Source organism: Lemur catta, chromosome 1 (assembly GCF_020740605.2).
Source record: "Lemur catta isolate mLemCat1 chromosome 1, mLemCat1.pri, whole genome shotgun sequence".
NCBI lineage: Eukaryota > Metazoa > Chordata > Mammalia > Primates > Lemuridae > Lemur > Lemur catta.
Genome location: NC_059128.1, coordinates 125,908,950 through 125,921,925, shown reverse-complemented (window position 1 = coordinate 125,921,925; position 12,976 = coordinate 125,908,950). Strand labels below are relative to the sequence as shown.

At 39.1% G+C, this 12,976-nt stretch overlaps 1 protein-coding gene across 16 annotated transcripts in view; it reads right to left on the bottom strand.

The window, feature by feature from the left end:
• LOC123625117 (abl interactor 1) overlaps positions 1–12,976 on the bottom strand; it is a 104,691-nt gene that overhangs the window by 67,835 nt on the left and 23,880 nt on the right. For all 16 annotated transcript variants that reach the window (XM_045533411.1, XM_045533420.1, XM_045533331.1 and 13 more), the window contains exon 2: positions 1,923–2,090. In XM_045533411.1, coding sequence (XP_045389367.1) covers positions 1,923–2,090 — 168 coding nt within the window. The remainder of the gene's footprint in view (positions 1–1,922; positions 2,091–12,976) is intronic.

Here is a 12,976-nt window from a genome sequence, read left to right as displayed (position 1 = left end):
TAAGAATGAGTAATGTGAAATCACCACAAATTCTACAAATATTTTAGAAATTTGGAGTTATGAATACGTTTATGCAAATAAACCTGACAGCTTAGGTGAAATTGCTAAATTCCTGGGAAGACAAAAAGCTCGCTCAAGGCTGAGAACAGTGGCTCATGTCTGTAATTCCAGCACTTTGGGAGGCCAAGGCAGGAGGATTGTTTGAGCCCAGGAGTTCAAGAATAACCTGGGCACCAAAACCAAAAAAAAATTTTTTTAATTAGCCGGGCATGATAGCACGTGCCTGTGTGCCTGTACGTACTAGCTACTCAGGAGGCTAAGGCAAGAGAAGGATTGCTTGGGCCTAGGAGTTCAAGGTTACGATGAGCTATGATCACATCACTGTACTCCAGCCTGGGTGACAGAGCAAAACTCCATCTAGACCTGTATCTACTAAAGAAATTAAACATACGTAGTTAAATGCCTTTCCATCAATAAAAATGGAAAACTGTCCAATATATTCTATAAAACCACCATTACACTGACACCAAAACCAGACAAAGACATTACAAGAAAAGAAAACTACAGACCAATAACGCTCAAGAGCACAGAAGCAAAAATTCTTAAAGTTCTAGCAAAGTAAGTCTAACAATCTAGGAAACTGATAATAAAACACGGTTAAGTGGGGTTTATGCCAGGAAAGCAAGGTCAGTTTAACACTAAAGAAAAAAAAAAAAAAAGTAATTCATCATATTCACAGACTAAAAACAAACTATGATCATTTCAACAGATGCAGAAAAAGCATTTGACAAAATCCATCATCCATTCCCAATAAGAACTCTCAGAAAACTAAAACTAGATGATATAACCACTTTGGCAAACAATTTGGCAATTTTTTATAAAGTTAAACAGACACCTACCATGTTGTTACCTATCCATTCCACTCAGAGGTATGTACCCAAATGAATTAGAAGTATATGACCATACAAAGATTTGTACACAAATGTTCCTATAAGCTTTATTTATTTATTTATTTATTTTAAGAATTTACTTTATTTTTTAAGATGGGATCTCACTGTGTTGCCCAGGCTGGTCTTGAACTCCTGGGCTCAAGAGATCCTCTCACCTCAGGCTCCCAAGTAGCCAGTACTGCACCCAGTCATAGAAGTTTTATTTGTAATAGCCAAAACTTGAAAACAATCCAGATTTCCATCAACATGTGAATGGATAAACAAAATGTGTAACAATGGAAACTACTCAGCAATAAAAAGGAGTGAACTATTTTTACAGGCAACAACATGGATGAATCTCAAAATAATTATGCTGAGTGAAAGAAGCCACACCAAAAAAATATATACTGCATTATTCCATTTGTGTAAAATTCTAGAAAATGTAAACTAATCTATAGGGACAAAAAGCCTGAGGGCAGGGGATAGGAGGGAGGGATTATAAAGGAACGTGAAGATTTTGAAGGACAGCTTCACTGAAGGCAAATAAATTTTAAAAAGGAATTGTGAAGAAATTTGGGGGGGATATTCATTATCTAGAATGGGTTGATGGTCTTATAGGTATACGAGTGTGTCAAAATTTATAAAAACTGTATGCTTTAATTGTGTGCAATTCACTTTACCTCAAAAAAGCTCTTAGAAGAGTAGGGTAGTGGTGACAGTTGCAAAACAATAAGAATGTACTTAACGCCACTGAAATATACACTTAAAAATGGTTAAAGTGGTCAATTTTATGTTATGTTTATTTTGTCACAATAAAAAATAGACTAAAAGAAAAACAGTAGGTCTACTGAACTCCAAACTGCAGCTAAAAGTGATTATGACTACAGTCAGTCAGTAAAGAGTAAGAAATCCATATACCCAGTCTATTAATACCTCTTTGACATACGCTGCCATTTGATTAAATTGAATTTAAAGCTGTTTACAAGCTGTTACCTGTGAGATATGATTGATGGAAGACTCCATTCTCCGAAGTTGAGAGGCTTGGATGTCCAGCAATTGGAGTACATTGTTGGCCAATGCATTTATTTGATAAGCAACACTAGCTAGAGATTGGGTTGTGTAGGCTTTGGTCTCTTCTAAAGCTTTTCTCTTGTCTGTAGCCTGAAATAAGAACAAACCCGTAGTTATTTAGGTTAACGTTCATTAAAAATATATTCTACAGAAAGGCAAAGTTATAATTATATTTTTTAATAGAAAAGCTCGATTCAATGAAAAAGTTTATTGCACCCATGTGACAATAGTCCCAGGACACTGGATTAAGCCATGGCAGAAATCGCTACCTGCCAGCTGGGAAGCACACCCTCCTGAGTAGCCCATCCACCGAGATCCACTAAAGTAGCCATCAGGCAACTGTAATCGCAGTATCAGAGACACACTGTACCAGCTGGTTCTCCTCACCCAAACCCTCTCCACCACCAATTCACTGCATTACATCTTTAGGACCTTACTGTCAGCTCAAAGCTCCCAACCCATCAACAACTAAATCCATTCCACCTTATACTCCTGTTGCCACTAATCACCATCAGAAATCCAACAGACCATTACCTATTATGATCAAGCCTATCATCCCCACAAAAACTACCATGAATCTTACTTCCCAGTCAGTCCCCACCCATCGCTCCTTCCCAAACTCCTGTACATAACTCAGTCAAGTGCTAAGAACTCCTCAAAGAGCACAGGTAAAAGAGAAATGATAAACTGATGTGGGTAAGAGGGGGAAGAACTCCTAAAAGAGCACAGGTAAAAGAGAAATGATAAACTGATGTGGGTAAGAGGGGGAATCAGCAACTTGTATCACAAAGAGTAAATATCACTAATATATTACCTAAAAATGAAGAAAAAGGCCAAGAATACATGGAAAAAATGGAATAGAGATCTAATAGACAGTTCACAAAAAAGTAATGCAACCACTCTTAACCACATGAAGAGATGTTCAACCTCACTGATCAGAAAAAGATGCAAATGCAAACCAATATGAGATAACTATTTCTCACCTACCCAGCTACCAAATATAGAAAACAAAGTTGTAGGAAGACTCTCTGACACACTGCTAGTGACAGCCAGCAAAATTACATACAGATTTACTTTCTGACCCACTAAGCTCACTTTTAGGAATATATCTCAAAAAGAAAAAATCACTGGCAAAAATACAAAAAGATATGTACAAAATTATTCATTGCAGCACTATCTATAATAGCAGAAGACTAGAAACAACCAATACAACCATCAATAGGAGAATGGTTGAATAAAATTGTGGTATCTCCACAAATGGACTACTACACTGTCATAATAAGGAATATTCAAGAAATATTTCTATTAGCACCATTCCATGATCTCCAGAATATTGCTAAGTTAAAAAAACAATGTGGGGGAAAATGTGTATAATATGCTATTTGGCTAACAAAGGGAGTAATATGGAAATACATGCCTATACTTTTTTAAAAAGGAAGGAAACCACGAAATTTTTTGTTTTTTGTTTTTTGGTTTTTTTTTTGAGACAGAGTCTCGCTCTGTTGCCCGGGCTAGAGTGAGTGCCGTGGCGTCAGCCTAGCTCACAGCAACCTCAAACTCCTGGGCTTAGGCAATCCTACTTCCTCAGCCTCCCCAGTAGCTGGGACTACAGGCATGCGCCACCATGCCCGGCTAATTTTTTCTATATATATTTTTAGTTGGCCAGATAATTTCTTTCTATTTTTTAGTAGAGACGGGGTCTCACTCTTGCTTAGGCTGGTCTCGAACTCCTGACCTCGAGCGATCCACCTGCCTTGGCCTCCCAGAGTGCTAGGATTACAGGCGTGAGCCACGGCGCCCAGCCTGAAACCAGGAAACTTTTTAAAAAATAATTACATACAATGGGAGAGGGTAAATAGGTTCCAGGAAGCATGGATAGAAAATGGAATTCTTGGCCAGGCGCGGTGGCTCACACCTGTAATCCTAGCACTCTGGGAGGCCGAGGTGGGTGGATTGTTTGAGTTTAGGGGTTTAAAACCAGCCTGAGCAAGAGCGAGACCCCGTCCCTACTAAAAATAGAAAGAAATTATCTGGACAGCTAAAATATATATAGAAAAAAAATTAGCTGGGCATGGTGACACATGCCTGTAGTCCTAGCTACTCAGGAGGCTGAGGCAGAGGGATTGCTTAAGCCCAGGAGTTTGAGGTTGCTGTGTGCTAGGCTGACGCTATGCCACTCACTCTAGCCCAGGCAACAAAGCAAGACTCTGTCTCAAAAAAAAAAGAAAAAAGAAAATGGAATTCTTTAAACATATCTTGTTTCACAGATTTGCCTTTGGAACTAGGTACAAGCATACCTCAGAAATATTACAGTTTTGATTTGAGACTACCATCATAAAGTGAACACTGCAATAAAGCAAATCACATGAATTTTTTGGTTCCCCAATGCATATAAAAGTTGTTTATACTATACTGTATTCTACTGGGCATGTAATAGCATTACATTTTTGAAAACTATGTACATGTCTTAATTTTAATACTATATTGTTTCCAATCCACTGAGCAGCTAATCTAAAAGATAATAAAGAAATGAAAGAAGGTTTTCTTACTTTTTAAAAAAAAACAAAGAAACAAAATTTAATAAAAAAAACACTATATTGTTAAAAAATGCTATCAATCATCTGAGTCTTCAGTGAGTTGTAATCTTTTTGCTGTTAGTGGTCTTGCCTTCATGTTGATGACTGCTGAAGGTGGAAGTGGCTGAATAAGACAACCAAGTTGGCTGGGTGTGGTGGCTCACACCTGTAACCCTAGCACTCTGGGAGGCTGAGGCAGGAGGATCGCTTGAGGTCAGGAGTTCAAGACCAGCTTGAGCAAGAGTGAGATCTCATCTCTACAAAAAATAGAAAACTTAGCTGGGCATGGTAGCACACCCCTGTAGTCCCAGCTACCTGGGAAACTGAGGCATGAGGATCACTGGAGCCCAGGAGTTTTGAGGTTGCAGTGAGATATGATGACGCCACTGCACTCTAGCCAGGGCGACAGAGTGAGACTGTCTCAAAAAAAAAAAAAATTACAACAACGAAGTTTGCCGCATCAACTGACTCTTACTTTCAGAAAAGTTCTTCTGGAGAATGCAGCCAGTTTTCTGTTCACCCATAAGAAGTAACACCTTATCCATCCAAGTTTTCTCATGAAATTACAGCAATCCAGCCATATCTTCAGGCTCCACTTCTAATTCTATTAACAGTTCTCTTGCTATTTCTATCACATCTGCAGTTACTTTCTCTAATGAAGTCTTAAGTAGCCCTCAAAGTCATCCATGAGGGTTGGAATCAAGTTCTTCCAAAATCCAGTTAATGTTAATATTTTTACCTCCTCCTATGAATTGTGAATGTTCTTAATGGCATCTGGAATGGTGAATCCTTTCCAGGTTTTCAATTTATTTTTTCCAGCTCCATCAGAGGAATCATTATCTATGGCAGCTCTAGCCTTATGAAATGTGTTTCTTAAATAATAAGACTGGAAAGTTGAAATTAATTCATGATCCATGGGATATGTTATATTAGCAGGCATGAAAACAACATTAATCTCCTTGTACAATCTCTACCAGAGCTCTTGGGTGACTAGGTGCATCATCAATGAATAGTAATCTTCTGAAAGGAATCTTTTTTTTCTGAGCAACAGGTCTCAATAGTGGGCTTACAATATTCAGTAAGTCATACTGTAAATAGAGGTGATGTCATTCAGGCTTTATTTTTCTATTTTTATAGCACAAGCATCATTGACTTGGCATAATTCTTAAGTGCCATTGGATTTTTAGAATGGTAAATGAGCACTGGCTTCAACCTCAAGTCACCAGCTGCATGAGCCCCTAAGGAGACAGTCAGCCTGTCCTTTGAAGCTTTGAAGCCAGGCATTGACTTCTCCTCTGGAGCTATGAAAGTACTAGATGGCATCTTCTCCCAATATACAGGAGATGTCTCCACTGAAAATCTGTTGTTTAGTGTTGCCCCATTCATCAATTATCTCAGCTAGATAACTTGCTGCAGCTTCTACATCAACCCTTACTGCTTTACCTTGCAATTTTAGGTTATGGAGACAGCTTCTTTCCTTAAGCCTCATGAACCAACTTTTGCTAGCTTCCAACTTTTCTTCTGCAGCTTCCTCACCTCTCTCAGAATGCACAGAATTGAGAAGAGTTAGACCCTTGTTCTGGATTAGGCTTCAGTTCAAGGGAATGTTGTGGCTGATCTGCTCTTCTACCCAGACCACTCAAACTTTCTCCACATCAACAAATAAGGCTCTTTTGCTTTCTTATCATTTGTGTGTTCAGTGGAGTAGCACTTATAATTTCCTTCAAGAATTTTTCCTTTGGGCTGAGCATGGTGGATCATGCCTGTAATCCTAGCACGCTGGGAGGTGGAGGCAGGAGGACTGCTTGAGCCCAGGAGTTCGAGACCAGCCTTAGCAACAGTGAGACCACGTCTCTACTAAAAATACAAAAGAAAAATAGCCAGCAGCATGTGCACACTTGTTGTCCCAGCTACTCAGGAGGCTGAGACAAGAGGATCACCTGAGCCCAGGAGTTTGAGGTTGCAGTTACACTCCATGATAACACTCCATAATTATTTCCAGGGTTTTCTTCTCAGGATCGTCTTCCAAGTGGCCGATATCAATTCTGCAAATTTTGATGGTAGTAATTTCTTCATTTTACCAGAAGTCATTAAAAAAAAAACTTTTTTTATGCCAAAAACCATGTTTCTATTCTTTCCTTAATGGTCCTTAGTTTGTTGACCAAAGGTCCAGGGTAAAATAATCCAGTTAAGCCACCAAGAAAAACAACCAAATTTGCACAAGCACAAACAATGACAACTATACCATGACTGCTGCCTGGCTGACAGCTTTTTAAGGACACCATTAACTGTAAAATGCATTCCAATTTCAGTTATTAGAATTGATGAAATATATAAGAAACACTTCTTGGTTTAAGCGTCTTTTTATAAAAGAAGTATGTTAATGCAAATTAAAAGGATTAAAAATCTCAAATTTTAATACACCTGGTACAGGAAGACTTGTATACACCATGAAGTACACAAAAATAAACATCTACCTTGCTGAAGGCCAATGTACATGTTGATCGGTTTGAGAACTGAGAAACTTTCCAGAAAGAATCCATAATTACTTTGTGGAAAAGGACGAGAGGATTAAGGGAAAAAAAGAGCACACAGGCCAAATGCTGGTTCACCACTGACAAATAAACCTATTAAGCACAGAGTCGTAGGGATTAGGGCAAACATACACCCAATGCCTAGCTACCACTGAAAGGATCTAATTTTCTCCAACAGAATTCCCATTCCAATAAAAGTAAAAACTAAAACGAAATCCTACCAGGTAATGGCAAGTATCCAGCAAAAAGAATACATTTTTTGCATAACAATGCAGGTTGAGACCTTTCACAGAAGCTTCAACACAATTCTCCCTACCACCTCCCACTCAGCACCTGCCAACAGGCCCAGGAGCCCTTTTCTTCCCAGCAACGTCTGGGGAGAAGCTTCTGCTGCCTGCTGCGTCCCATAGTTCTGGTGGACAGAAATGCAAGTTGTGGCACACTCTCTTCTTTAATTGGAGAGCTAACACAAAACGACCAACTGCTAGTACACATACTTATTGTACAAAATTCCACGTTCAATCATAACGTAGAATGTTTTAGAGCATTTACAAGTCAATTTATATCCCCAAGGCATTTCCAATAACCAGATAATTAGACTCAAATTTTAAGTTTTACTACAATTATAACCTAAGTCAATGACACTTTCCCAATTTCTTAATTTTTTTAACATCCTGTACCATACTATAGGACTTATATTTTAAAAATAGGCTAATGCAAAACTTGGAAAAACCCAGTTCTACAAAGAACAACTACATTTAAACACATAATTAGTTACATGATTAAGTATTATTAGAGAATATCTCATATTTATTCCAAGACATTTGCTTCCTTCCATTAACTCCTTCCATGTTAACAAATTATCTTCTCATACAATTTAATTTCTTCTTAAAAGGAATTATATAGCAAAAGCCATGATAATCAAGAATGTAGCCCGGAGCACAGAGCACACCTGTAGTCCCAGCTACTCAGGAGGCTGAGGTGGGAGGATTGCTTGAGCTCAGGAGTTTGAATCCAGCCTGGGCAACAGAGCAAAACCCTGTCTCTAGAAATAAAAAGAGTGTAGCTTGAGTTAACACTCTCACATACTACTGAAAAGTACAAACAGATAATATGCATCACAATGCTTTTAAATGTATATGTTCTTCACTTCTAGGAATTTACCAAAAAGAAACAAAAAGCCAAGTGCAAAAAATCTGTATGCTCAAGGATGTTCATGCCACCTTTGTTTATAACAGCAAAACAACTAGAAACAATCTACATGGCCAATTTTTAAAAATTCCTATATTGGAATACCATGTAGTCAATAAAATGATATAGATATTTATCAAGAAGGAAGGTATATTAAGTCAGGATTCAAACTGAGAAGCTAGAACCACTACAAGTTATGGAATAAAGAATGTATTACAGAATTTTACCTTACAATTATAGGAATAGTTGGGGAAGTAATGAAGGTCAGAGAAAGACACTGAAAGGTTTGAGAAACAATCATCAACCAGCCAATTTGAGAACCTAAACATCTGGCTGCAGAAACGGGACTACAAAGGAAAGGCTCATGGGAGATCTCGGAAGCTGTGCCTCTGTAGGTCTGCCACCAGACCTGGAAGTATGCCAGGTGAATGAGCCTGATGCCACTGTTGGCCAAATTCTCAGCAATCAGGAGAAAGAGCCGGACACAGAGCAAACGAGAGCAAGGTCAAGCAGGAACCCACCAGCAGCTCTCTGCCTCTCCCCTACATCTAACTACAAAAACCTTCAGGGGGTAAAGGGTGTTGCTTACACAAATTCCTCTTTGGCCAATTTTAACCCGTAACCATACAGGGAGGAAGATTATGAGACATATAGTTTCAGCATAAGTAAACTGGTATAGTACAAACCACCACAGCATACTCTGTCAATACGGTATATATATTCACTTCTTTTAATCATATTCAACTCCTGAATAAAGACAACAGCAAAATCGTGCTTCAGTCTAACATGATAGAACTATCCTTCATATGACCAAAAGTATACAATCTCCCAAAACAGAATACAAAGTCTACTTTCTCTCTCTCTGGGTTATGTTCATTCCTTTTCTAGTTAGCTGAGTCACATCTCCCCTCTGATATCCTGTAACTTAAATACTAAAATACAAGTAACCACTACTAACGCATCCTAAGTTAACCGACCTCGTCTGGTCAAATGTTCTTTCCTAGCAGGGTAACCCAAACCTTCTCTGCCATTAGGAACCCTGATTGTATTGGGTTGTCCTAGTTTTCCATTAACTTTTATCACAGAACACAACGGTGATAAGAGATACTCCAGAAGATGTCCTGTATTCCAGACATACCCCTCATTATCCCACTGTGTAGTAGCAACCGAATTTCCACCTGAGAGTCAGGATCAGTCACCCTAAACCAGCACAGTAATCCCCTGCTTTGCCCGTTAGTTCACTGGCATGAGGAAGCCAAAGTGGCCAAGTGCCCAACTTCCAGTTTAATAGAACCAATGCTGTGTTTCCCAGTAAAAAAATTCCTCTATATGGAACTAAGAATAAGAACTCTAACCTAGGATAGCCCAGAGTTGTTTTGAAAAGAGGCAGAAATTTTGCTCATGGATTATTAGGGGTAATAGTGAGAGAAAATCATTCCATTTCCACCCCTTGATTGCCTGACTTGAGAATGCTGGCTACGAGAGAAAGGCCACCACATACTGGTTGCTGATTCGGAGAATAGACTACATTCTAGAGAACACAACTCCAGCACTGCAAAGAGTTGCCACGTAGCTAGTTCAGTAAGTCAATCTTCGAAAGGACATTCCACTGTCAAGTCAATTCAGCTGCTTCAGGGTAACAGGGATTACGGGAAGACCAGGAATTCCATGAACATGAGCTCAATGTCACATTTCATTTACTATACAATGAATTCCCCAGTCAGAATCAAAGTGGTATGAAATACCATGACATAAATAAGGCATTTTCTAAGTCACAAATAGTTTTGGCAGAAGCAATGGAGACAGGGAAGGCAAATCCATACCCAGAGTAGGCAGTTACTCCACTGAGAAGAAAGTACTCTCCTTTCCATTACAGGAGTTCAATGCAAGCAGCCTGCCACCAGATGTCTGGCTGGTCCCTCCAGAGGAATGGCACTATCTCCGGGAGTCAGTGTTGTCTCTCTGTTATTGGCGAGCTGGTCATTCAGCAGCCGCAGTAGCCAGGTCAGTCTTGGTAAGTGGAAACCCATGCTGCTAAGCACATACACAACCTCCATGCCTGTCATCATCACATCTTTTTCATAAACCCATGGAGCAAGGATGGGGTGGCTGGGGGAAAAGGCTGAAATCCACAGGTGACATTTTGTCCACCTGATTATTAAGATCCTCCTCTGCTGAGGAGACATTCACAAATAACACAAATATTACTCTGTGCCCATTCAGAAGTATATTCACATATCTATTCCCCACACTTTTAATCATATTCCTTCAAAGTCCGTAATGAATCAGCCAAACTATTAGCTACTGCCATGAATCAGAGTACATCCACATCTCTAACCATCTCTCCTTCTAAACAAAAGGAGCAACTAGGTAAACTGCTCAAAACTTTACCCACTGGGAGAATTTCCCTTCACCATTACCCTTCAGGTTCACCCCTGAGTGTGCTATGATGTTATTCCAGTTGTCTACTTTCAGGTGGTACCAAGTGATGCAGAACCATCAATAAATTAGGCCTAAGTTTTTCCTTCCTTGGTCAACTAGAACTCCTCATGAGGACACAGATGTGGGTTGAATGCAAAGATGCAAAGTAGCAGGACTATGAACCAAAAGAGGTGACAAATATTCAAACAAGTTACAGAAGTATTCAATACCTGATTTTTTTTTAAAAAGTATGCATATACACAAACAAAAAGGTCTAAAAAGAAATATATCAATATATTGGTGGTTATCTCTGGGTGGTAAGATGTGGGTGACTTTTATTCATAATATTCTTTTTTTTTTTTTTTTTTTGAGATAAGGTCTTGCTCTGTGGCCCGAGGCCAGAGTGCAGTGGTGTCATCATTACTCACAGCAACTTCAAACTCTTGGGCTCAAGGTATCCTCCTGCCTCAGCCTTCCAAGTAACTGGGACTATAGGTGCACAACACCACCTCTGCTAATTTTTCTACTTTTCAGTGGAGACGGGGTCTCGCTCTTGTTCAGGCTGTTCTTGAACTTCTGGCCTCAAGCAATCCTCCCGCCTCAGCCTCCCAGAGTGCTAAGATTACAGGCGTGAGCCTCCACGCCTGGCCAGTTTTTAATATTCTTTTTATTTTTCTGTATCCAACTTTTTCAATGACCATTACATCAATAATCAGAAAAAAAAATGTTTTTACTAGGAATTTTTAAGGACATGGAAAATTATCTTGATATCACCTTAATGGGAAAAAAACAAAATATATGTGTGACCTGATTTTTCTGGCATAATACCTATATAAACTAATACACCAGATAATGGGGAGATATATCAGCATGCTAATAGCTGGATTATGAGTGATTTGTGCTTTCATCCTCTTCCTTTTGTGACATTTCCAAATGTTCCACAATAACCATGTATCATTTTTACTGCAACTATCCCGCAGACATCAGGAGGCTATGAATAAGGCTAATACTACCTCTCACTACCTACCACCCCACCAAAAATGAGGGGGAAAATGTAAAGAACTTGAATCCTTGATAACTGAGCTGAAGAATTAACCCATCTAGGGACGATCCCACCTTGGAATTTGTCATATGAAATAATAAATGTTCCTTACTGCTTAAGCTAATTGAGTTTTATTACCTATAGCCAAATGCATCCTAAATGATTTAACTCTTACATGGGGAGACGGAGAGAATTAAGTTTCTCAAAAAGGGTCTTGGCTGAACTTAAAAGTAACAATTTATAGTACCCTTACTCACATAGACAAAACATCTATCAGAGTAATTCCCAAATTACTGAGGCTATTTTCTAGTCCACTAATTTACAGCTGATTGTGTTACCATTAAAATGTTATCTGAGAAATCACTCCAGTTTGCCCTTCACACAAGGCAATTATATTTTAATCTGTTATTAGTCCGCTCAGGCTGCCATTAAGAAAACACCATATACTGGGTGGCTTAAACAAAAATTTATTTTCTCACAGTTCTAGAGGCTGCAAAGCCCACAATCAAGGTCCCAACAGGGTTCTGTTTCCAGTAAGGGATCTCTTCCTGGTTTGTAGACAGCCACCTTCTTGCTGTGTCCTCACGTGGCAGAAAGAGATCAATCTCTGGTGTCTCTTCCTCTATTATAAGGACATTAGTTCTGGCAGATCAGTGCTCCACCCTTATAACCTCATTTAATCTTAATCACCTCCTTAAGGGCCCCCATCTCCAATACATGGGAGGTTAGTGTTTCAACATATGAATGGGGAAGGGGAGGACATAGTTCAGTCCACAGCACAATCTTTCTTTTTAAATATTAGGAAACGCTGCCTTCTTACAAATACCCAAAAAACTACTCGATAGTAATATTTTCACAGTTACATGTAATTAGTATTTAATTTTCAAAGCATTTTCACACAGCAAATTAAGCAGATATCCTGGTTTCACTGATGCAGACACTAAATAAAGCCAAGAAACTATCATAATTTGTCCAAGAATTCCATAACTAGTAAATCAAGGAGTTAGAGCTAGGGCCCAGGTCTGAATCCTAGTCCAGTGGTCTTTACACGCTCTTATTGTTGTCATACACACTTGAGGTATGGGAACTGTGTTTCTCCTAATGTTCTAAACATCAGAAACAGCTTTGGGATGGTGAAGGGCTAGGAGTAGAAGATAGGGTTCCCAACAGAATGAAATGAACAACAACAACATTAGTTTGGAGGTGAGCGAG